This window comes from Melanotaenia boesemani, chromosome 20 (assembly GCF_017639745.1).
Source record: "Melanotaenia boesemani isolate fMelBoe1 chromosome 20, fMelBoe1.pri, whole genome shotgun sequence".
Taxonomy (NCBI): Eukaryota; Metazoa; Chordata; class Actinopteri; order Atheriniformes; family Melanotaeniidae; genus Melanotaenia; species Melanotaenia boesemani.
Window position 1 is genome coordinate 27,710,735 of NC_055701.1, and position 24,147 is coordinate 27,734,881.

The 24,147-nt window shown below is 43.3% G+C and overlaps 1 protein-coding gene and 1 long non-coding RNA gene across 2 annotated transcripts in view; one reads left to right on the forward strand and one right to left on the reverse strand.

Moving 5' to 3' along the window:
• Positions 1-449: 449 nt before the first annotated feature.
• Positions 450-24,147, reverse strand: part of coch (coagulation factor C homolog, cochlin (Limulus polyphemus)) — a 70,330-nt gene continuing 46,632 nt past the window's right edge. The window contains exons 9-16 of the mRNA XM_041971338.1: positions 23,366-23,469; positions 21,845-22,071; positions 14,650-14,764; positions 14,366-14,509; positions 13,614-13,770; positions 1,574-1,668; positions 1,219-1,405; positions 450-660 (exon numbers count right to left, since the gene is read on the reverse strand). Coding sequence (XP_041827272.1) covers positions 1,233-1,405; positions 1,574-1,668; positions 13,614-13,770; positions 14,366-14,509; positions 14,650-14,764; positions 21,845-22,071; positions 23,366-23,469 — 1,015 coding nt within the window. The 3' untranslated portion in view covers positions 450-660; positions 1,219-1,232. The remainder of the gene's footprint in view (positions 661-1,218; positions 1,406-1,573; positions 1,669-13,613; positions 13,771-14,365; positions 14,510-14,649; positions 14,765-21,844; positions 22,072-23,365; positions 23,470-24,147) is intronic.
• LOC121630841 lies at positions 2,531-13,067 on the forward strand. The gene is made up of 3 exons (XR_006008605.1): positions 2,531-2,664; positions 12,640-12,646; positions 13,057-13,067. It is a non-coding gene; the product is annotated as an uncharacterized LOC121630841 (long non-coding RNA).

Sequence of the window (24,147 nt, forward strand, 5' to 3'; positions counted from 1 at the left end):
ATATATATATATATATATATATATATATATATATATATATATATATATACATATATATATAATTTCTCAGCAGCTTGTTGAAAAACTAGAGTAGGATAGTTGATTTATGATTTCATGCACACCGTTATAAATTATCTACACTGTGATGCTAAATTGACCAGTGAAGCAGAGAAAATGGACCCATTAGACCCGACTGGTCCAGAGAGTCATGGACTGCTGGTAAAGTATGTAAAATTTTTATTTATAAAGCACATTTCAAGATAAAAATCACAAATTGCTTTAACAATAAAACACAAAACAACACAGGAAATATAAAAACAAATCAAACTAAACAAAAGCAAGTTTTAGCTGCTATTTAAAAGTCATGAGTATGATGTGCATCATATATTACATTCACCGTTTTAATGAAAGGCCAAGGTAAATGCTGGAATTAAAGTCCGTAGATCTGATTTATTTTATCCAAAACTTATTTGACAGGAACAAACATCAAAACAACGTTACATTAAGAAAATATGGCTGCCGTTGAGGTGTAGAGAGACTAACATCAGCTGTGACTAACTACAGACATTTTCCTGGTTAAACATTCCTGGTTATTTTGTTCAGATGGTCCTTGTGAATAATTTTGGAGAAAATAATGTTTTTCTCTGTGAGTCATAATTCCTGTGTGACACATGAACAAAAAACATAAAGCTGGTGAAAACTGCAGACAGGATTTAAATAAATGTGAGAGACAGCAGCTGTGGTCAGTTAGATTAACAGAGGATTATTAGGGTCAGTGAACGCAGCCAGTGATGTGAAGTGGCTTCTGTAGGGAGATGTATAACCAGGACTGGAGGTACTACACCTCCAACCACAGGACAGACTTATTCATTCCTTTATTTCTACAAAAAGACATGAACAGAAATGAAGAAATGAAGTCTGGCCAGCCAGGAATCCTCCAAATGTCATTCACTGTCTACAACATGCATGCATTTTATAAAACTCTGCAGCTTAAAAAGTCTGTGTGTGTGTGTGTGTGTGTGTGTGTGTGTGTGTGTGTGTGTGTGTGTGTGTGTGTGTGTGTGTGTGTGTGTGTGTGTGTGTATGTGCAGGCGCATGATGTGGCTTTCATACTGTTGCACCGTGTAAACAAAGAAGAAACTCAATGATGTGGATGTTCAGGAGGTCTGGGTCAAGTGGAGCATAAATGATCCTACAGATACAGACTTACAAACCCACATGTTTGTGTGTTCTCAGTTGTTTTCGGTGAAGTCTCGGCAGATGCTTCGGACTAGCAGAGGGACAAACTCTGCTAGGCCTGTGAACTCTCTGGTGAAGAAGGTGTGGCTGTCCTTTGGCTCTGAGGACATCCATCTGAGGTCAGTGAGGGGCGCCCAGGCCACACCAACTGAGAAGATGGTGATGCCTGATGACAGAGAACCGGAGAAACAGGTTAATCTGGCTCTACCAGTTTGTCCGGTCTCATATAGTCTCATAATGTGGTCCAAAAAGTAAATTCTTTATTTCAAACCAACCCACAACCCAGAGCCGTGAAGAAAAGTGAGCATGTGCAGCAGATCGTAGCAAATCGTACCTTGTCTGTGTGCAGCTGTCGCTGGACCTCTGACATCATCGTATGATTGGCCGTCAGTTACCACGATGAGAAAGTTGTGACCTCGTTTTGTTTCCCTGCCAGAGGAAAAAAATAACAATGAATCTGTAGTCCAGGCTGAAGAGCTGACTCCCTCTCAACTTCAGTGCTCTCATTTCCATTCAATACTCACAGAAAACAGAATAAGTATGAAAACCACAGAGAAATAAACAGAAAATCAGTGATCAATAAGCTAAAAACACTTAAAATGTTTCAGTGTGGATGAAATGAAGTCAGATATTTTGAGTTTGAACTTGAACAGAGAAAGAGAGTCGATGTTTCTGATGTGTGATGGTACAGAGGTTCAGACCAGCTGAATGTCCTGGTTCTCACGATGGACGGTAGGAGGAAGGGAAGGTAAGGTGATGACAGAAGGACAAGGTCAGACAGATATGAAATGATGGATGAACGTAAATGTTTACATAAGTTTGGAAAGTCGATGTGAATAAAACTGGTGGAGTGAAAAGGATTTATGAGCAAGACAAAACAGGAGTAATTAAGTGGACATAATTGTTCATAATAAACTAATACTATGAACAATTATGGTGGTGGTACTGGGGGGAGGTGAGGAAGGGGCGCAGATTATTAATGTATTGTAGATAGAAATATGTAGACCGAGGGACATTATAAACTGATAAAGAACGACTGAGGACAACACCCGTTACGGAGGTGTCAGCTGTGATGGAAAATCTGTGAGATTTAGATCATGTAGATTTTGTTCTACTCAGGAGAATTGATTTTTTTTTTCTTTATTTAGGTGAAGAAAATGTTAGGAAAGTTTGGATTATAGTTCACTGGCACAGTGGGAGGAAGGTGGGAAGGTGGAAGACACAGAGCGCTGGGTGTCATCTGTATACCAGTGAAAATGTAATTTATATTTTTGGAAAATACTGACAAAGGGAAGGGGGTTAATAGTGAAAAAAGCAACCCCCAAACAGATCCCAGAGGCACACCAGTGGGAACAGGGGAGGCCTGAGAAGTTGGATAAACTGACTGTGGTCTGTAAGGTGAGACTGAAACTATTCTAAAGGGCTGTGAAGGCCACACTCAGATTAAGGAGGATGTGGATGGTAAGGAAACCAGAATCAGCTGTGATGAAGGGTGTGGAGCTGGAAAACAGAATTAATGTGATGGCAGATCAAATTCTGCGTGTGGAGTTTGACTCAGGTCCTGGTAGATTTTATTTTGTTATTTTCTTATTGAAAAATTACTTTAAAGAATTAAGGCAGACAGCTGAGCACCAGCAGGGGGGTAGACTGAGCAGTGAAAACAGCAACTTGGCATTTCCTTCATTGGAACAAATGACACCAGGTGGATCTGGTTTGTGCAATGCAGTCCTGGTCATTTAAATAAGAATAAGAATAAGAAAACCATTATTAGTCCCACAGTGGGAAAATTGCTTTGTTGCAACAGTACAGGTGCAGTAAGCAGAAGCACACAGGTGATTTATATATATATATAAACACACACACACAATAAGTAATAGAATGTCCAGTATCTGGTCTGATAGGGTGAGTATGTACAGTATATAAATATGAACATAAACATGTATATAAATATATAAAATTTGGGGTACTCATGGTTCAGTATGGAGGTCAGTTTTGCCAAGATCCTTTTGTCAACTACCTCCTGCACTGAATCCAGAGACCAGCCCAGGACAGAACTGAACTACCTGATGACTTTGTCGAGCTTCTGTCCAGTCACACCAGTCCACAAAGTTCTGCGTCAGTTCTCTGTAGTTCATGTCGTCATCCTCAGTGATTAGTCCGACAATCGCAGAATCATCTGAGAATTTCTGCAGAACGCAACTGTCCATGTTGTTTCTGCAGTCTGCAGTGTAGAGGGTGAAGAGAAACGGGACCAACACCGTCCCCTGGGGGACACCTACGGTGCAGGTCAGACACATTCCCGGGTCTCACAAACTGGGGCTGGTTTCTAAAATAGTGCAGAATCCATGCTGCCACATGAAGGTCCACCCCAGTCCTCTCCAGTATGGCTTTCAGGAGCACCGGAGAAATAAAAACCATGATTCTCACAGTGTTGCCGGGCTTCTCCAGGTGAGCCAGAGCACAGTGCAGCAGGAAGATGATTGTGTCTTCCACTCCGATGCCAGGTAGGCGAACTGCAGTGGATCCATGGAGGGTCCCACCATGGAGCGGAGGTGTACCAGGATCAGTCTCTCCAGTGTCTTCATCAGATGGGACACGAGGGCCACTGGCTTGTAGCTGCTGAGTTCTCTGGCTTGAGATGTCTTTGGCACTGGTACCACACAGGAGGCCTTCCAGAGCTGTGGTCCCACCTTCAGCTTCAGGCTCAGGCTGAAGATCTGCTCCATAACTCCACACAGTTCATCTGCGCAGGACTTAAGGAGCCTGGAGTTGATGCTTTCTGGTCCAGCAGCTTTTTTCACCTTGATCCTCCTCAGCTCCTTTCTCACCTGGGCTGCTGTAAAGGAGAGTGGTGGGCAGGGGGGCTCTGTGCTGGAGGGGTGGCTGGGTGTAACCTGGGTGATAACAGCAGTACTCCCCTGCGTGTAATTTCTACTCCCCAGTGTGTATTGCCGTATACGCGGTTACATAGTTGCCTACGTGGTGATCACGTTGTGTCACGTGATCGGGTGGGGCCAATCTGGGTAACATAAAACTGGTAGTAATCTGCCACCGGCAGATACGTATGAGACACACTGCTGCAAGGTACGTTATGATTATGCCGCTTATTTCATCGTATAACTATCTAAACTAACGTGCAATCAATCTTGGTATGTAGGAGTCAACTATCGAACAGAGTGGAGCTGTTGATATAATCCACAGAATTGGTGAGTGGCGCTAACATTAGCTTAGCCTCCCATGCATTTCCATTGATTATCCTACCCACTGCAATTGTTTGTATGGAGCAGTTAGCATTGGATTATATACCTGTTTTCTCTGAAGTCATTAGCCAAATGAAATGTAATCATTGTGAAACATATTATGAAGCTACTTGTTGTTGGTGCTGAATGTAGATTGAGTCATATTAAGAGCCAAACTTTATTATTTATTTTTCAATATGCAGCCAATCAGTATGGCATTTGGCATACAATTGGTGATGAGATGCGATCTGTATATATATAATATATATATTTATATTTTGAATCAGTTATATATTCTACAATATTGGATTTCTGGTACCTCTATGTATAGTGCAATTTGTGTTATTTAGTATTGGTATTTTTGGATGTATTTTGATCATGTGTGCAAACTAGAAATATATTGGATCCTGTTCTTTATACAGGCCAGGTTTTGATGGCAAGTTAACCCAAACAGCTTCACGTGCACCCCCTTCCAACACACCTGGACTTGGGTTTTGTTAAATCGGGTTGTGCTCCTTCTTTTAGCGAGCAGATTTGGACTTTTCTGCCAACAATTGTATGCACAGGATCTAGTACTAGATATCTGAATGCACAGACTTGAATGTTTCCAATTTGCCAGAATTTGGCAAACCAACCTGTAAAACCCCTCTGTGTCTTACTACAAGTCGAAGTAGCCGCAGGACAAGCTGTTCCTTATCTCGGATATGTGGAGATGGTGGTCACATGTGCAGTGAGTTCCTGGCAGCTGACTTTGATGTTGCTACATTAGCACCTGTTCCTGACGGCAGAGTCCACCAATCCTTGGCATGAACACCTTGGAGCCACTCTATAGCCAGTATTTGGGGAGTAATTCTAGCTTCCAGCCGTCTGCCCATGGCTACAAAGCAATACTTAAACTGTTGCAGATACACCACTAGCAACAACAGGTGGGCAGTGATGGAGTGGTGAGATTGGCCAGCCAGCTTCCTGTCCTTATTCCTGCAGGCCACACCACTGTCATCAATGGCTCCATTCCTGTCAACATGCCTATATCTGGTAGATGGGCTCGTGGGACATCCACCCTCATCACTGCCAGGGGGGTTATGTGTCAGAAATCTGCTAATTACACTTTCGAACCGAATCCAAGAAAAGATTCCGGTTATCATAAGTGTGGCAAGCTCGGGGGAGCCAGAGGTTACATACACATTAGCTCTGGATGCTATACAGGCTAAAAGCCAGTAAATCGTATAATTAGTTGCAGACAACGCCACCCCGGGACTTTCACCGCGGGGAATGATAACAGGAACTCCAACAAAGCACACAGGTTCGTTTTACTAAGGAGGCGTGAGACCAGCGTCCAAATAATTAAACAATCTTTATTGTTCAAATAAACAAAACAAAGCAGGACTAAAAAGAAACTCACGGTCCAACATTAAAAGATGGCGGAAGCTTACCGGGAGGAAGGTGGGCCAAACGAAGTGAAGGGAGCCAAACTAAAACCACCCCAGACACACGTGCAAGATAAACACTCTTCACACCTCACTTCGGTCACACAGCACAGGCAGACGTGCTCAGCATGCAAACGAGGGGAGGAGCAAACCAGGAAAAGGGACCCACACTGTTAAGGCACCACCAACTCCTACGCTTTCCGGCCACTAAAAGAAAGAATAAAATACAATTAGTACAAGAACCGTGGAGTTTGGGCACGCCAAAATAAAAGACAATAAATAAACAAACATAAAACTGGTACAATATAAAATATCCACACTGGAAGCCACCAGCCAGTATCAACCTTCGTTGCGGGCCTCGTCCCGGGCTTCCAGTGGAGCAGCAGAAAATAAAATGCGTCCCCAATAACTTAAAATGAATCCAAAAAAATTAAAATAAGCAAAGCAGCATCAATCCGCCGAGCAGCGGTCTGTCAGCGTGGGGAATGGCTGTGAAGCTCTTGATCCACACGCCACCGCGGACTGCTGCCTGTTGTCTAGAAGGTGGCTGTATCGTAAAAATGCCGTCAGATAAATCCCCCTAAAACAAAAACAGATAGCCATGAAAATCCGATGCAGCTGGGAAAAGCGCCCACCAACCGTGGATTGACCTACCCGGATGACCAGCGCTCGTCACACAGAGAAGCCGTTCCAGCACGAGAGGCAGCACAACACACATGTTTTCCTACTGGAGCACAGTCTGTTAACACTTACTGATAGTAAAAAAAAACCGATACAGCAGGAGAAGTGAGGTTAACCTACTACCGCAGTCTCAAGGTGATAGCCAATTCTACGCGCAGCAACAATCTCCACATCAGCCGGAAGTCAGGCGATCTGCCAACCAGACGAACCCTGTCCAAGACTGGCTCCTCGCCTGCTTAAATACATCGCCCCCTTCCGCTGATTGGTTAATACTGCACTTCCTCACCTCATACTGCCACATAAGCAATGAATCTGACCAGGATGTGACCATTCCACCTCTTTCCATCATCAATGAACTTGCCATGTCACCTCAGGTCCTCTAGCACAGTGTGTCCATGAACTGCTTTAAAGTTGGATTTCGGAGAGTCATCTGTTCTGTTTCTGAGTGGAAGGTGAGATTATCGAGAGACTTAATACTGAAGTCCTGATTCCTGAATTCTTCTCGCTCAGTGACATGGATTTTGGCCGTACAGACAAGGTGAAACATTGCATAAAGCTGCATGATGAAACACTATTTAAACTCAGAGCTAGGCCCATTCACTCTCATGACACCGAGGCTGTTCGACAACATCTTGGAGGCTGGAATAATCAGAGAATCATTGTTGTGGTCCGGACAAAGAATGGGGATATATGCTTATGCATCGACTACTGGAAGTTGAACCTTCAGACATTCAAGGATGCTTATCCTTTGCCTAGTCTAGAAGAGTCGCTTTTGGCCTTGTCAGGTTCAAAGTGGTTCTCTATTTAAAATCAGGGTATTACCAGGTCGAGATGGATGAAGCTGACAAAGCTAAAACAGCTTTTGTGACGCCCATTGGATTTTGGGAATTCAACCGAATGCCCCAAGAGGTGACAAATGCTCCATTCACTTTCCAGCTTTTAATGGAGAAAAGCATTGGGGATCTCCAATTGAAAGAATTTCTGGTCTTTTTGGATGATCTTATTGTCTTTTCAGATTCCCTGAAAGAGCGTGAGAGGAGGCTGCTGAGGGTATAACATTGTTTAAAAGAGTTCAGTCTGAAACGATCTCCTGAGAAATGTAAAATTTTCCAGACATCTGTGAGGTATCTATGACACAATGTTTCGGAGAAAGGAGTTGAGACAGACCCTGATAAGATTCTTGCCTTAAAATCCTGGCCAATTCCAAGGACTCTGAAGGAGCTTAAGTTGTTCTTAGGTTTTGCTGGATATTACCGAAGGTTCATTAAGGTGTATTCTGCTATCGCAAAGCCTCTTAATGACTTGACATGTGGCTATGTATCAACCTCCAAGACCCAGAAAAAGTCTAGTCCAGTCAAGATCTGGGATGCCAAACAGCCCTTCGGTGAGTGATGGTCACCTGCCTGTCAGCTACCGTTTGAAACCCTCATTAAGAAGTTGACTAGTTCCCTGGTCCTTGGCTTTGCGGATCCAAAACTATCATGTATCCTGCATACTGATGCCAGCATCACTGGGCTCGGAGCTGCATTTATACCAGGAACAGGAAGGCCAGCTACGAGTGATAGCCTACGCTAGCCGTGGTCTTCTGAGAGCACGAGACAAACTCGAATTCCTTGCAGTAAAGTGGTGTGTGAAAAATTCCATGATTACCTGTATGGGGCCCACTTTGTGGACTGATAACAATCCATTCACTTACCTGTTAACATTGGCTAAGTTGGATGCCACCAGTCACAGATGGCTTGCTTCCCTATCTACTTATACCTTCAAGTTGCAGTATCGGTCACTGACTTGGCCTTGTCTGACCATTTTTGTATTTTGTTTGATTTACTGATCACTCAGAATGTCCAACCAACCTGCTTCTCCGTTAGGAAGAGATACATTAATGAAAGAACAAGTGCTAAGTTTGTGGAGGCCATAGCTATGTTACCAACAACCAGTGCAGAGTCAGTTGATGGACTCCTGGATCATTTCAATCTGAAAATCTTGAATGTAATGGATGCTGTTGCACCGATAAGAATCAAGAGCAACTTGAGCAAACAGAAAACACCATGGAGAAACACCAATGGGGTTACCAGCCTAAAAAGAGAATGCAGAAAAACTGAGCGGAAATGGTGGAAAAATAAACTTCAAATTTACTATGAGCTGTACAAACAAAGCCTGTGTAACTATAACAATGAGCTGTGCAAGGCCAGAGAGCTGCATTTATCTGAAATGATTAACAGGAATGTCAACAATTCTCGCACTCTGTTTGCTATGATTGAAAAACTTACTAATCCTCCTATACAGATAAGCCCTGAGCTCCTTTCCACTGAGAAATGCAACCAATTTGCAAACTTTTTTAGCCAAAAAATTAAAACAATTAGGCAAAATATTAATTCCACACAGTCAAACAAGAAAATTAGTCTGTGTCTAAAACCCGGAAACAATTCTGCTGTCATGTCGCAATTTAAAATGGTGAATTTTAAAGTCCTACAAGAAACAGTTTGGCATTTAAAATCAACAACATGCACTCTGGACATGATACCATCCGACTTTTTAAAACCAGTTTTTACCTCAGTAGAAAGTGATCTCCTACTGATAGTTAACAGCTCGCTGGCATCAGGCATTTTTCCCAAGTCACTAAAGATAGCTGCTATTAAGCCTCCTAAAGTAAAGGACTCTAGACGCCTCTATAATGAACAACTATAGACCTGTCTCTAACCTCTCTTTTATTTCCAAGATTATTGAAAAAGTTGTATTTCACCAGCTTCATGACTTTTTAAATGAAAGTGGAAATCTTGATAAATTTCAGTCTGGCTTCCGACCTCATCACAGCACTGAAACAGCTCTGGTCAAAGTGTTAAATGACATTAGGTTGAATACCGATTCTGGTCAAGTATCAGTCCTGGTTCTGTTGGATCTCAGTGCTGTGTTTGATACTGTAGATCACAGAATCCTGTAGCACAGGCTGGAAACTGGGTTGGACTTTCTGGAGCGGTCCTTAACTGGTTCAGGTCCTATTTAGAAGGCCGGAGTTATTTTGTTATGATCGGCAGCTTGTGGAGTCCCCCAGGGGTCAGTCCTTGGACCTCTTCTGTTCAACTTGTATATGCTCCCTTTGGGTAAAATATTACAGAACTATAACATTAATTATCAAAGTTATGCAGATGATACACAACTTTATGTGTCTCTGTCACCAGATGACTGCAGTCCAATAGACTTAATGCGTCAGTGTCTGGAGCAAATAAACACCTGGATGAGGGAGAATTTCCTACAATTAAATGAAGACAAAACTGAGGTTATTCTGTTTGGTAGCAAAGAGAAGAGGGTCAGCATTGGTAAACACCTGGAGACTCGGGCTCTTAAAATCACCAACCAAGTTCATAACCTGGGAGTGTTGATAGACTCAGATCTGACTTTCAGCAGCCACATGAAAGCTTCGCTAAGAAGCTTTTCACCAGCTCAGAAACATCAACAGAATTAAAAGTTTAGTCTCCCAGAAAGACCAAGAGAAACTCATCCATGCATTCATCTCCAGTAGGCTGGACTACTGTAATGATCTTTTAACAGAACTTCCTAAAAAGAGCATTAAACATCTGCAGCTCATCCAGAACGCTGCTGCTAGAGTTTTAACCAGGACTAAGAGATCTGAACACATCACACCAGTTTTGAAATCTTTACACTGGCTTCCAGTCAGTCACAGAATAGATTTTAAAACCCTTCTGCTTGTTTACAAATCCTAGAATGGTTTAGGCCCAGAATACATCTGTGATGTGTTCAGAGAATATAAACCTAGCAGAGCTCTTAGATCCAAAGACTCTGGTCAACTAGTCCAGACCAGAGTCCAGACTAAACATGGAGAAGCAGCATTTAGCTGTTATGCTGCAAACAAATGGAACAAACTGCCAGTGGAGATTAAACTTTCCCCAAATGTAGACATTTTTAAATCCAGGTTAAAAACATTTCTTTTCTCATGCCCCATGCATGAAATCTGCAGGGTAACTTTTTTAACTTATCTTGCTTTTAATCATTTTAATGTAATTTATTATTTTATTGTGATTATGTGTTGATGCCTTTTACTATTCTAAATATCTGTAATGTCTTTGTTTTATGTAAAGCACTTTGAATTATCCTGTACATGAAATGTGCTATACAAATAAACTGCCTTGCCTTGCCTATCGAGTGGGAAAACAGAACCTTGATGCTGATGCTTTATCACATCGCCCTCATTGTCCCCCATCTGATCAGACAGTACAGAGGGACTGTGACCTACTCCACAGATTCACAGAGGAGTGGGTAATTGAATCTGGGCAATTTAAGAGCTGGATTGTGACACTGTTTCTGCCATCTGTCAACATTGTCTTGTATGCAGCCAGCCCAGCTGTCCTGCAGAGTGTTCTTTTACCTTGGCTGAATCTCTGAGTCTGTCGGCTAAAGCAGTCCCTGGCTGTTAGCCAGCGAGGAACACAACGGATTTCCAGTTGTCCCCTCCATAGCAATAATGGATCTCAAGGACATGCAGAGTATGGATCCTGTAATCAGAGAGGTCATCCATCAGATTCCCCCAAAGGCAAGGCAAGAACTCCCAGACCTTGTGCTGTTGCTGAGGGAGTTCAATCGCCTGAGCTGCGGGAGGATATTTTGTACCGGAGGAGGCAGGACAGACATCTAGTTTCATTCCAGCTAGTGTTACCGGATAAGCCGAGGTCAGTTGTACTCACCAGCTTACGTGGACCCACGGACCCATGTCATCATCAAGGACACGGACTTTAGACCTTAGCGCTCCTGGTTTTTCTGGCCCCACAAGGCAGCAGATGCTGAAACCAGGGTTATAACGTGTAATTGTTGTGTGAGGCGTAAGGCACTTTCAGAAAGGTCTGCACCTCTTGTTAACATTTTAAGTACCTGTTACCTGGAACTTCTCTGTATGGACTATCTGCAGCTGGAACCAGATCAGATCAATACCAGAGACATTCTCGTTTTGACAAATCACTTCACAAAGTTTGCAAAAGCCATTCCTATGGCAAATCAGAAGGCGAAGACCGTGGCAAAATGTTTATGGGAGAACTTCATTGTGTGTTATGGAATACCTGAACACCTCCACACAGACCAAGGACCTGACTTTGAATCAAAATTGATCAAAGAACTTTGTCGTTTTGCTGGCATTGTCAAGAACAGAACAACCCCTTACCATCCTCAGGGAAACCCAGTTGAGAGGTTTAATCGTACCTTACTCAATATGCTTGGTACTCTGGAGCATCACAAAAAAGCCAAATGGAAGGATTATGTGAAACCATTAGTGCACGCTTACAACTGCCCTTGGAACGATGTTACCGGTTTTATGCCGCATGAACTAATGTTTATATGGCATAAAACTGCAACTTCCTGTGAATCTGGATTTGGCTTGCCTCAGCGTGAGGAACAGGCTGCTTCTCATTCCCAGCAGGTTCATGACCTGCGGTTTCGGCTTGAAAAGAGTTTCCAACTTCCTATTAAGTATGCTGCAAAATTTGCCCAAAGGAATAAATGTCGCATTGATCAGCGAGTCACTCCGTCGAGCCTGGAGGAAGGGGACAGAGTCTTGGTGTGGAATATCAGGCTTCATGGGAAACACAAACTTGCAGATAAATGGGAGCACAGCATCTACATCATTGCAAAACGTGCACCCCCTTCCAACACACCTGGATTTCCTCTGGACACTCAGTGTTGGGTTTTGTTAAATCGGGTGCTCCTTTTTTCAGCGAGCAGATTTGTACTTTTCTGCATACAATTGTATGCACAGGATCTGGTACCAGATATCTAAATGCACAGAGACTTGAATGTTTCATTTGTATGAATATACACATGCTGGATTTATGAATGCTGGATTTATGATTTATCATTCTTTACACTGAATGTTAATGTTGTTTCCTGGTTTTATATAAAACATGGTACCGTATAATCTTGTCAGATTTCTTTATTCTCCTCTCCTGGAGTTGAACTTGTTCTTCTGAAACTAGCCTGAACAACAAACTCTGCTCATTAGGACTGCCAGTATTGTTGTCTCATAATAGCAACACAAAGGTTACAAGGAGGTGTGTAGTGCTTTGATGGCAGAATGAACCAGAGGTGTGAAGAGCTACAGGGGGTAGTCCAGGTGTCAATGTGTTTGAATGCAGCTGCATGGAGGGAGGAATGGGTGCTTGATCAAACCTATTGAAATGCAGGTTCAGATCATTGACCCAACTCAGGTCCCCCTCAGCCTGTGAGTGGGACATTTTGAAGCCTGAGATAGTTTTCAGGCTTCTCCACACCCCACCAAAGATCTGCTGCTGCAGCTGCTCCTCCATCTTCCTCTTGTAGATGGCCTTCCCCTCTCTGATCGTTCTTCTCAGCTTCTTCAGGAGATCTGAAAGCTCTCCCACCTCCTTGAAAGGAACATTGTTAACAAAACTAGTCTGTGATGGCATTAATGTCCTCTCCATGTGGGTCGCAGAGCTCTGTCCACACAGTGATGTTGAAGCAGTCCCTAAGAGCCTCCTCACTCTCAGCTGTCCACCCCATCACTGTATGTGGGACCACAGCCTGTGTACAACAGGTTTATACACAGGCTGGAGATGTATAATATGATGATCAGCTCTCCCTAGAGGAGGAAGGGGGATGCAGAATATGCCTCCCTAGTGTTGGCAGAAAACAAGTCCAGTATTTTATTGTCTCTGGTGGGACACGTGACTTGTGAATGTTGGCAGAACAACTGATGGAGAGGCATGACCGAAGTCCCCAGAGATGAGGAAGAGGGCCTATGGGTGCTGCATCTGCAGCCTGCTTGTGAGCGAGAGCAGGGTGTCACGCTATGTCCATATTAGCAGAAGGGGGCATGTACTGCTATCATAAATGGGTGTATTGTACATATCTTAATGAACAAAAAGATAACTGGATTAATCATTCAGAAGCCTTAATTTAGGTGTAAACCAGGTGCGAAAAGGCGTGATCAAGTTCAGAAAACTGTCGAGACTATTGTTATATTAGAAACTGTGTAATTACAGACATAAAACTCAGCCAGGGTTACCTAAACAGGCTCTGGGTGGCAAAGCTGATGGCTGATCCAGTGGACGTTCCTCCGCTCATGTAGGAGATCCTCTGCAGAGCGTTGATGGTCTCCTCTTTGCTGGGGTGGTCAAACAGCCCAAACTCCAGCTTCTGGTCATAGGTGAATTGAACTGCACCTGCAGCACAAACACACTCAGTCATCCATCCATCCATCCATCCATCCATCCATCCGTCCATCCGTCTGTCCGTCCGTCCATCCATCCGTCCATCCATCCATCCATCCATCCGTCCATCCGTCTGTCCGTCCATCCATCCATCCATCCATCCATCCATCCATCCATCCATCCATCCATCCATCCTTCGATCCATCCATCCATCCATCCATCCATCCTTCGATCCATCCATCCATCCATCCATCCATCCGTCCATCCGTCTGTCCGTCCATCCATCCGTCCATCCGTCTGTCCGTCCGTCCATCCGTCCATCCATCCATCCATCCATCCATCCTTCGGTCCATCCTTCCATCCATCCATCCGCCCAACCGTCCATCCTTCCATCCATCCATCCGCCCAACCGTCCATCCGTCCATCCATCCTTCCGTCCATCCGTCCATCCATCCTTCGGTCCATCCTTCCATCCGTCCATCCATCCATCCATCCTTCGGTCCATCCTTCCATCCATCCATCCGTCCATCCATCTGTCTGTCCATCCGTCCATCCATCCATCCATCCATCCTAGCAACAGGAAGTCACTGCATGTTGTAAAGCTGACCAACACGAGTTCCCACATCTGAGACGTCAAAGCTCCGGGTGATTCCTGCCAGGAAGTCCAGGACCAGCTGGAAGTTTCCTTGTCCGACACTAGATGAGCCGTCAATGAGGAAGCCAATGTTCACAGAGTTGTAGCAGGTTTTACCTAAAAACAAATTAGACTGAGTTGATGGGAAAACGCAACTCTTAATTTGAATTTTTTTCTTCATTTCTTCTATTTTTAATTTAAAAAATGCTGGAATATTTTCCTTGCATGGATAGACGGCAGCTGGAGGTAAGTCTTACTGCAGAGTAGATCATCCAGCGAGCAGAGTCTGTTGGTCAGGACTCGGACATGTTTGGTGGTGCTGAACCAGCTGGGGATGGAGTAACTGAAGAAACTGTTATCTTTACACACCACCTGCAGGAAAATAAGAAGAAATTCTCTCATCAGCCCAGACTGCTCAGTCTGGACTAACTGGTCATTATCAAGTCAACTTTATTTATGAACACATTTGAAAACAGCAGGTGTTGACCAATGTACTGTACAACTTTAAAAGAAATTAATAATACAAATAACAGATAGAGTACAAAATGACAGTAAAACAACATAAAAGAAGTAAAAGTAAGAAAAGGACAAGTATTAAAATGAAAATCAACAAAAATGCTGAAGCTCAGTCTGGTTTGAAAGCAGAAAGTAAAAATGGGTTTTGGACCATCCAGGACTCCTGAGGAGAGTCTGTCTGTTGCACTTTCGAGGGATGTATATCTAAGTATCAGCACGATACTCAGAGATGCCATATTGTCTAAAAAGAGAACCTAGAGGAAGCGTGAAAAGAAAATTGGACCCAGAATGGACAAGTGGGGAACCCCAGAGGAGAAGGGGGAGAAGAGGGGGATAACAATGTTAACAGAGAAATGTCTATTCGTAAGATATGATTTAAACCATTTATGCGAGGTTCACTTGGTTTCAACACTTTATTCAAGCCAAGAAATTAAAATTCTGTTATTACCTGTATCAAAAGCAGCACTAAGATCTAAAATAACTCAAACAGCGGATTCACTGGAGTCAGTAAAGAGTAAAAGATCATTAAAAACCTTTAAAACAGCAGATTCTGTGCTGTGGAGAGCTTCAAAACCATACTGTTTATTTGTTTATTGTTACTTGTGTGCTCAGCCCTCCCCTCCTCACCCTCTTCACACAGGACTGCTCTGTCTTCAACCCCGCCAACATGGCTGTGAAGTTTGCGGACGATCCCACCGTGGTGGATCTCCTATCCAACAATGATGAGACCCACTACAGAGAAGAGGTCCAGAGTCTTACAAAATGGTGTTCCAAGAACAATCTGGTTCTTAATATCAACAAGACAAGGGAGGTCCTAGCAGATTACAGGAGTTCAGGAAGACCTCCTGTAATAAGCACGGACAGCATTAAGTTCCTGGACATCCACTTTTCTTCTGCCTCTGCTGGATTGTGAACACTTCACACCTGGTGAAGAAGGCCAACAACAGCTCTCCTTTCTCAGGAAGGTGAAGCTGATGGGACTCTCTTCTCAGCTGCTGGTGAACGTTTACACAACCATCATGGAGAGCATTCTGTGTCTCAGTGTGACGTGTGGTATGACAGCTGCACAGCACAGGACAAGAGGAACTTAGCCCAAATGGTGAGGACAGCTCAGGGGATTGTGAGCCACCATCACCAGATCTGGGGCCTCATTTATAAAGCTAAAGGCATAAGTACAAAAACCAGCGTACGCCAAATATAGTCAACTTTTGGGATTTATAAAAACCAAACTTGCTGGGAGAATGTTCCTACCTTCACGCAAACTCTGACTCCGGCGTATGCACAAAATATGAGAAAACTGGAAACTGCAACACCAACAGTCCAGAATAAAATCAAGGAAATTATGAGGTGGAGAGTCTGCTGCCAACATTTACCAGTCAGTTAAAGAAAATGTGAAAAGTAAGTCATTTATTCTGAGATCTAGCAAAGTGAGACAGACTGGAGGTCTAGAAGTGACCAGCTGGAACACCCAGGAACTATAAAGAAATACTATTTAACACTAAATTAACTGCTACCAATCTCAGATGTACCTGTACATATTTATTTTAGACATTAAAACAAAAGACTACGTTACCGGCATCATTACTGTCATTTAACAGACGCTTTTCTCCAAAACAATTTACTGTGGGCTGCAGCGTCTTGCCTAAGGCCCCAACTGGAAGGTGTTACTGTTCACCCCTGTGGGATTCAAACTTCAATCTTCTGCATGGCAGACAGATGCTCTACTGACTGAAATATCCAGCCACACGTTCCGATGCCTCTGGCGTGTCTTCTCTTCTGACACTTCATTGACATCATCTGCCACCAGCTGTCACTATTCTGCCTTTCTGACACAAGTAATGCCCACGCCATGCCCACCAATCATTTTTACATTTATCAGCGTGGTCCATCAGGATCTCAGTCTCACATCCCAACAAATTCTGCTTCTTCTCTCCTGAGCCATAATGCAAATGATGTCGTCAATATGTATCATATTCCACCTGACCATTTATAGCCACCATGTGGCCGTAGGAAGGCGTTTCCTTACGTGCGCCCACTTTGGAGTTGATTCTGATTTATAAACGGAAAGCAGCGTAGGACGTGTGTGCGCACGCTTTTATAAATCTGAAAGTTGAAGTGTGCCACATTTCCTTTTTGCACCTGTAGTTTGCTTTGCTGCGCACAGTTTTATGCATGAGGGCCCAGGACCCCATCTACACCACCCATGTCCAGAAGAGGGTCAGACACATTCCACCTGGGCAATGCACTGCTTTTACTTACTTATGTCTGCATGTTATATTTATATTTTTTATTTGTGTGCTTTAGCCGAGAGAATCCTAGCGCTTAACATCCACCTCCCCAGCCCATACCCCTCCTCTCCGACACAGACAAAATGCATAAACACATATCTTGTTTTCATATACACAGATATGTACAATAGAGTAATAACATTTTTTTTTTAAATACAAGACACAATAATATAAAGGTGATTATAGCATCGGTAGGAATTTTTTGAGCATGGTCTTTAAAGAGAAATAAAATTCTATTAGATTTTTTCTCATTCTGCAGCACCGCACACTTTGATAGACAAATGAGAATTTGGCAACAGAGCTCCTACAGAAAGGAATGCTTAGGTCACTCATACTTCTTGTAAATGGACATGATAACGAGTTAGAATCAAAGTAACTTTAAAAAGAAATAGAGATGTTGGAAGGCAAATCACTTTATACATAACACTTTATACCACATGTGTCAACCTCAAGCTTGCGGGTCCACAACTGGCCCCTAAATGAATTATCTTTGGCCCACATGATCATATCTAATCACTATTAGAGCTGGCCTGCTGATAGAGTGCACGCACCACTATAATACTTCAAGTCCCACAATGCATTGGTGAGTCAATCACATACCTCACTTGTTCTATAGCAGCCTGATGGAACCACCCAGCTTTGTCAACACCCCCTCTCCCCAAAAAAGGACTAAAGGAAAAGTGGAAAACAGAGCATATGTTTACGGATGTTAAGGACAAAGCTGTGTCTTCTGTGTGGGGACAGTGAGGTTGTGATGAAAGAACACGGTGTAAGAAGACATTTTGAAATGAAGCACAATGACAGATACAAACATCTGGACAGGAAACCAAGGCTCCAAATGCTAGAAGGAGTAACTCTTTAACTTGAGTTTTTAAAAGTTTTTAAGTTTGTAAGTGAGAAAAAGGGTTGGGGTTAGTTGAAAATGAACCAGTTTATGATGGCAGTAAAATCATCTCATTTCATACTGTGGCGGGACATTTCATTTTTCAAATGAGGAAATTATATTACTCTGTAAAAAATGCATATAGAGCCATGAGAAATAAATACAGATTTGAACAGACTTTGTAAAATTTATTTAATGACTAATGTTGTTTTATAGGCAATAACTGAACCAACACTGAACAAGTCTGGCCCTCAACTTGTTCTAATTTTTTCATTTTGTCCCGCTGTGTATATGAGTTTGACACCCCTGCTTTATACATTTCCTGTTTCCTACCTACCTGTTTGTTGACCTCACTGAGCGGTTCGGTTCGGGCTGGTTTGGTCTGGGCCGGTACGGTTCGGAAGTTTTAAAATGGTCCAACCAATTCATGTGAGCATTCCCACTGCAAGTCGGACCGCCACTGGGCATTCAGGGTTTACACCAAATGCCTAGTGTGGTGTCATACTAGTGCAACGACAGCAAATGTGACACTACAAACAACAATGGGGGCCAATCAGCAGATTGTTTTTGTTCTGCTTGGCTTTTGGTTGTTTGTAGGTAGGTAGGTATGCTACATGCCGCATCGTACGACGAGACCTTACTGTCATTTTAAAGCATTCATTTCCTATCATCTTTCCAGCATCCAACTGAACCATGAACTGAACAGCAACGCTGTTTGTTTTGCATTTGCTTTTGTGGTGGGCAGTGACTTTTTTCTGTCTGCTAATCAATGGATTTTATCGTTAGATGCCAGTAGCTCCACCTTAACTGTACTGTAGCATTTTCTTAAGGACCTACAAGTAAATCTGATCTGAACCTGTGACCAGCTGCAGCTCCATCATGCTGGGACTCAAACCCTCCATTGCTGTGTGTTTACATGACAGAAATATTCTGATGTTAACCCAGTTTAATCCTGATCCTGCAGAACATTTTCATCAATTTATAATAATAGACAGTGTTGGGAGTAATGTGTTATAGTAACAATATTACTTTTTTGGGTAACAAAGTAAAGTAGTGCGTTACACTTAAAATATTGGTAATGAAATTACTTTACTGGACTACAGTAACGTGTTTTTCTGCGTTACTCAAGCCATGTTTGCCTATGTGTAAAGTCCTGGGGTCTCATTTATAACCGTTGCGTACGCACAAAATGGGGCCTGAAACTGGCGTACGCCTCTTTTCACGCAAAGGTTGTGATTTATAAAAAACAAACTTGACGTGAAAATGTGCGGTCTTTCACGGCAGCTCTGACCCATGCGTACGCTGGTTTTGGAGGCTGGGGGAATTGGCGACACAGATGGAGAGGTGGGGAATTAACAACACACTGCATCCAGAGTCCTCTTGTGGCAGCGTGGGGTCCTGTCACCATGTCTCCAATTAATTTTGCGCTCTGGCTGTATGACCGCAGATGTGATTTCGGCTCAGTGGTCAGCGTGCATGACTTCAACCCGGCAAGAGTTCATAACCCGTCTCCGCTGTCTATGCGTCCTGCTACACTCTTCCACATCCAATTTCTCTATATTGCAGGAGAACAGGCCGACATTAAAAGGCAATTTGCAGCAATGTCCGGTTTTCCTAATGTAATCGGCGCAATTGACTGCACTCATATTGCTATAAGGGCCCCATATGTCGATGAATTCATGTATGTCAATAGGAAGCATGTGCATACTATCAATGTTCAAGTCATATGTCAATCCAACATGATGTTGACAAATGTAGTTGCACGATGGCCTGGCTCTACACATGACTCTTACATCCTAGCGCAAAGCAGTGTAGAGAAGAGACTGCAGGCAGGCGCTGTACGTGATGGCTGGCTTCTTGGTAAGACAATAACTTTATATTGACAACCAGCTTAGCCAGATGCAGACCACTGATGCACTGTTTCATTGAAATGCAGGGGACAGTGGCTACCCCCTCCGGCGCTGGCTCCTGACCCCCTTCCCAAACCCCCAGAGAGCAGAGGAGACCCTGTTCAATACCGCTCACTCCCGTGCGCGCTCAACTGTAGAGCGCGCCATCGGCCTTTTAAAATGCCGGTGGCGGTGTCTGGATGCATCAGGGGGTAGATTATTGTACCATCCCCAAAAGGTGCGCAGGATCGTGAGGGCGTGTGGCGTGCTGCACAACCTGGCACTGAGGCACGGCATCCAACTACCTCCTGGCCTCCCCCCTCCTCGGAATGCCGACCCTCACCCACAGCCCCCTCCCAGACACAGGGAGTTCCAACACGGGGCACGGCTCCGTGAGGAGGTCATGCAGCGATTAAGCAGACAATAAGGTTCACTTTTTCACAAGCTCTTTTAATGTGTTTGAAATGTCGAACATAATGTCACACAAATTATGCTGTGTTGTTCTGATTTCCTTCAGTTCATTGATGGTTTCTTTTTGATCTCGCCATGGTCCGCTCTGTCCCGCTCACAGAGTTAACTGAGGTAACTATGTGTTGCCACTCACGACACTTACTCTTATTTGTCACTCCACTACTGTGGCTACCAAACAAAATAATTTTTCGACTCTCCACCTCACTCACTAATGCATCGATTCCTGCCTCTGTGAAGTTGCATTTTTTGGTTCGCTTCCCTGCGGTTGCCGTTGTTCATGGATCACAACATGGATCAGCTGGCTCATTTTAATACACGCTGAGGTACTTTGCATTGACCATTTATGGTGGAAAGTGGGTGTGTAGTGGGCGGAACATGAGCCAAATTCACCTGCGCAAACTTCAAGGACGAGTGTGATTTATAAAGGGGAAATTGCTTGCACCTGTGCGTACGCACGGTTTTATAAATCAGAATATTTTATGGCGTACGCCAACTTCCGGTTTTGGGCGTAAGTACACTTTTAGTAAGAATCCTACGCACAGTTTTATAAATGAGACCCCTGATCTGTTTTAAGTGGTATGGCATGCTGCTGCCTGTGTGTGTGCTTGCCTGGGCACGTTGCCATAGAGATCGACGTAGCTGATTGTGCGCCAAACTAAAATAAAGAAAAATGCAGCTGTAGACGGAGACATAGGCTTTTGGTCAGTGGCGATATTCGCATTATTTTCAGTTCAGTCCAGTTTCAGTCCAAACTTGTGGAGAAAGATCCTGCTCGCTGGTCAGTGGAAGGAGTCCTTCAGCAGCCGACCCACCTAAACAAGCAACCGACCCGCCTAAACAAACAGCCGACCCGCCTTTTTTTCAACATTTCTTGGAGCGCAGCAGTCGGTAAGACAGAAATTAACCAGCTAGTTGCAGGGTTCATTGTAGGAGACATGCTCCCCTTGTCGACTATTGAAGCCCAGGTTTAGAAAAATACGAGATAAAATGATGATGAGACAAGTGTGGCCATTTCCTCCCACAGGCAAGGATGTTGTTCTTGTGGTTTTAAAGCTATTTTGTTTACAATATACATGCAGACAGGCAGCGATGATTCGGCTATGAATTTTGTCCATGTCGACACGCTGAATTAAGAAACAGTAAAGTAATAAGTAGTGGCGTTACTTTTTAAATGCAGTAATGAATAAAGTAATTTCATCACAATTTACAGAAGTAACGAGTAACTAGTTACTTTTTTTCGAGTAACTACCCCAACACTGATAATATATTAGATTTATGCAGCACTTTTCAAGGTATTCAAACTGCTTTTCATTGTGTCAATTATTCATTCACTCCTCATTCATAGTTGGTGTTGGTAAACTACGTGCCCTGGGGCAGATGATGGAAATGGAAATCAAGTTAGGACCTTTTTCATGAAGTCTTTGTCTGGCACCACGCCAAGCTCCTCAGCTGCTGGTTTGGCCACAGACACCACAAAGACGTTGATGCCAGACTCTCTGGCCAACATGGCGGCCTGCTCCACGTCATCAGATGGCCAGCCGTCAATCACTACCATCATTACCCGAGGGTGACCACGCCTCACCCCATTGGCCTGGGTGAAGAAGGTCTCTGCTGTGTGCATGATGGCTTTACCTGAACAGGGAAACAAACATTTTAATGTAGCATCACTTTATCTTTGGTTGACTTTAATTTCTTTCTTTAGATGTCTGTTTTATTTCTAACTAATAAATCAGTGACTAAATGTCTTTATGGTCTCAAACTAACACATATTTATTTCAAGGTGATTTGGCAACTTTGTTATGAATATTAACTGGCTGATTAGAAGAGATGACAAAATGAAAAGTGGAAACCCCACACAATCCCCCGTTTGTTGTATGTCATCCACCTGGACTTTAAGTCAACTTTGTTTCAATTATTGGATTTTTATCTAAATTAAACCTGAGTTAATATAAAGGCATCATAATTGACTTTACCATTAATGTAAATGTGATTAACAATAATGTAAATCAGTGTTTCTTAATCCTGGTCCTCACTGCCCTGCATATTTTACAGGTTACCCTATTTTAACACACCTGAAGTGAATGGCCCACTAACAGGTTGCAAAGAACGTTATGAGGAAGTTCTTTAATCTGAATCAGGTGTGTTGGAGCAGGAACAAGACATGCAGGGCAGTGGGTACTGAGTACCTGGATTGAGAAACACTGGTCTAAGTGTCACCTTTAATTCTTTATTTTTCAGAATGTTTACAAGCTTATTCTATTAAAGGTCCCATATTATACATTTTTCATCAGTTTCATATGGGTATCAGAGGTCCAACAACATTGTTTTCAATGTGTATTACCCCAAATTCAGCATTGGTCCACAATGGCTCTAGTGACCTCTAATGAGAACGGGCTGTTCCTGTGTCTAAACCTTTAAATGTTCATGAGTGGTGCCGGTCCACGTCCCACTCTGGGAGAGGACTCCAGCGAAAGCCAGATCCTCTCTCAGCATCAATGTTTCAGCATCAATGGGAAAATAATACTTGTGTGTTACTTCCAGCAGGATAATGCACCATGTCACAAAGCTCAGATCATCTCCACCTGCTTTCTAGAACATGACGATGAGTTCACTGGACTCCAACGGCCTCCACAGCCACCAGATCTCAGTCCAGTAGAGCAGCTTTGGGATGTGGTGGAACGGGAGATTCTCATCATGGATGCAGCCGACAAACCTGCAGCAGCTGTGTGATGCTGTCATGTCGATATGGAGAAAACCTCTGAGGAATGTTTCCAACACCTTGTCTCACCAGGAATTAGGGCAGTTCTGGAGGAACTGGAGTCGAACCAGGTACTAGAAGGTGGACCTGATGAAGTGGACTGTGAATCTATGCTATGTCCAAACCAGCAGACCTGTCAGCTGATGACTGTCAGTATATATTAGTTACCTGTATTGGTATCTCCTCCCAGGTAGCTCAGCTCTCTGATGGCAAACAGCATCTCTTTAGGCTGGGTATAGTTGGCCAACAGGAACTCGGTCCTGGGGGTGTTGCTGCATATACACACACATAAAAACCTCATTCATTTCTGTTTTGTTTCAGTTCAGCATTTCACTCAGAGAAAAACTGATATTCCCCTTGAACAAGCACAGGTTGACGGTGGGAAGAAAAACCTTCTGCAGGACTGAACTCAGGACAAGCGACCACTGTTTTCACCAGATGGGGTGAGGAAATATGAAGGGAGGGAAGAACAGAAGGAAGGTTCAGAACTACAGATCAATGGACAGACCTACATACAGATGTGGATAAAATTGTTGGTACCCTTTAATAAATGAAAGAAAAATTCACAATGTTCACAAAAATAACTTCGGTCTGACGAAAGTAATAATAAATAAAAATTCCATTAAATTTAACCAATGAAAGTCAGACATTGCTTTTTAACCACGCTTTAACAGAAATATTTTAAAAAATAAACTCATGAAACAGGCCTGGACAAAAATGATGGTACCTTTAACTTAATATTTTGTTGCACAACCTTTTGAGGCAACCACTGCAATCAAACGATGCCTGTAACTGTCAATGAGACTTCTGCACCTCTCAGCAGGTATTTTGGCCCACTCCTCATAAGCAAACTGCTCCAGTTGTCGCAGGTTTGAAGGGAGCCTTTTCCAAACTGCATGTTTCAGCTCCTTCCAAAGATGCTCAATAGGATTTAGGTCACAGCTTAAAGA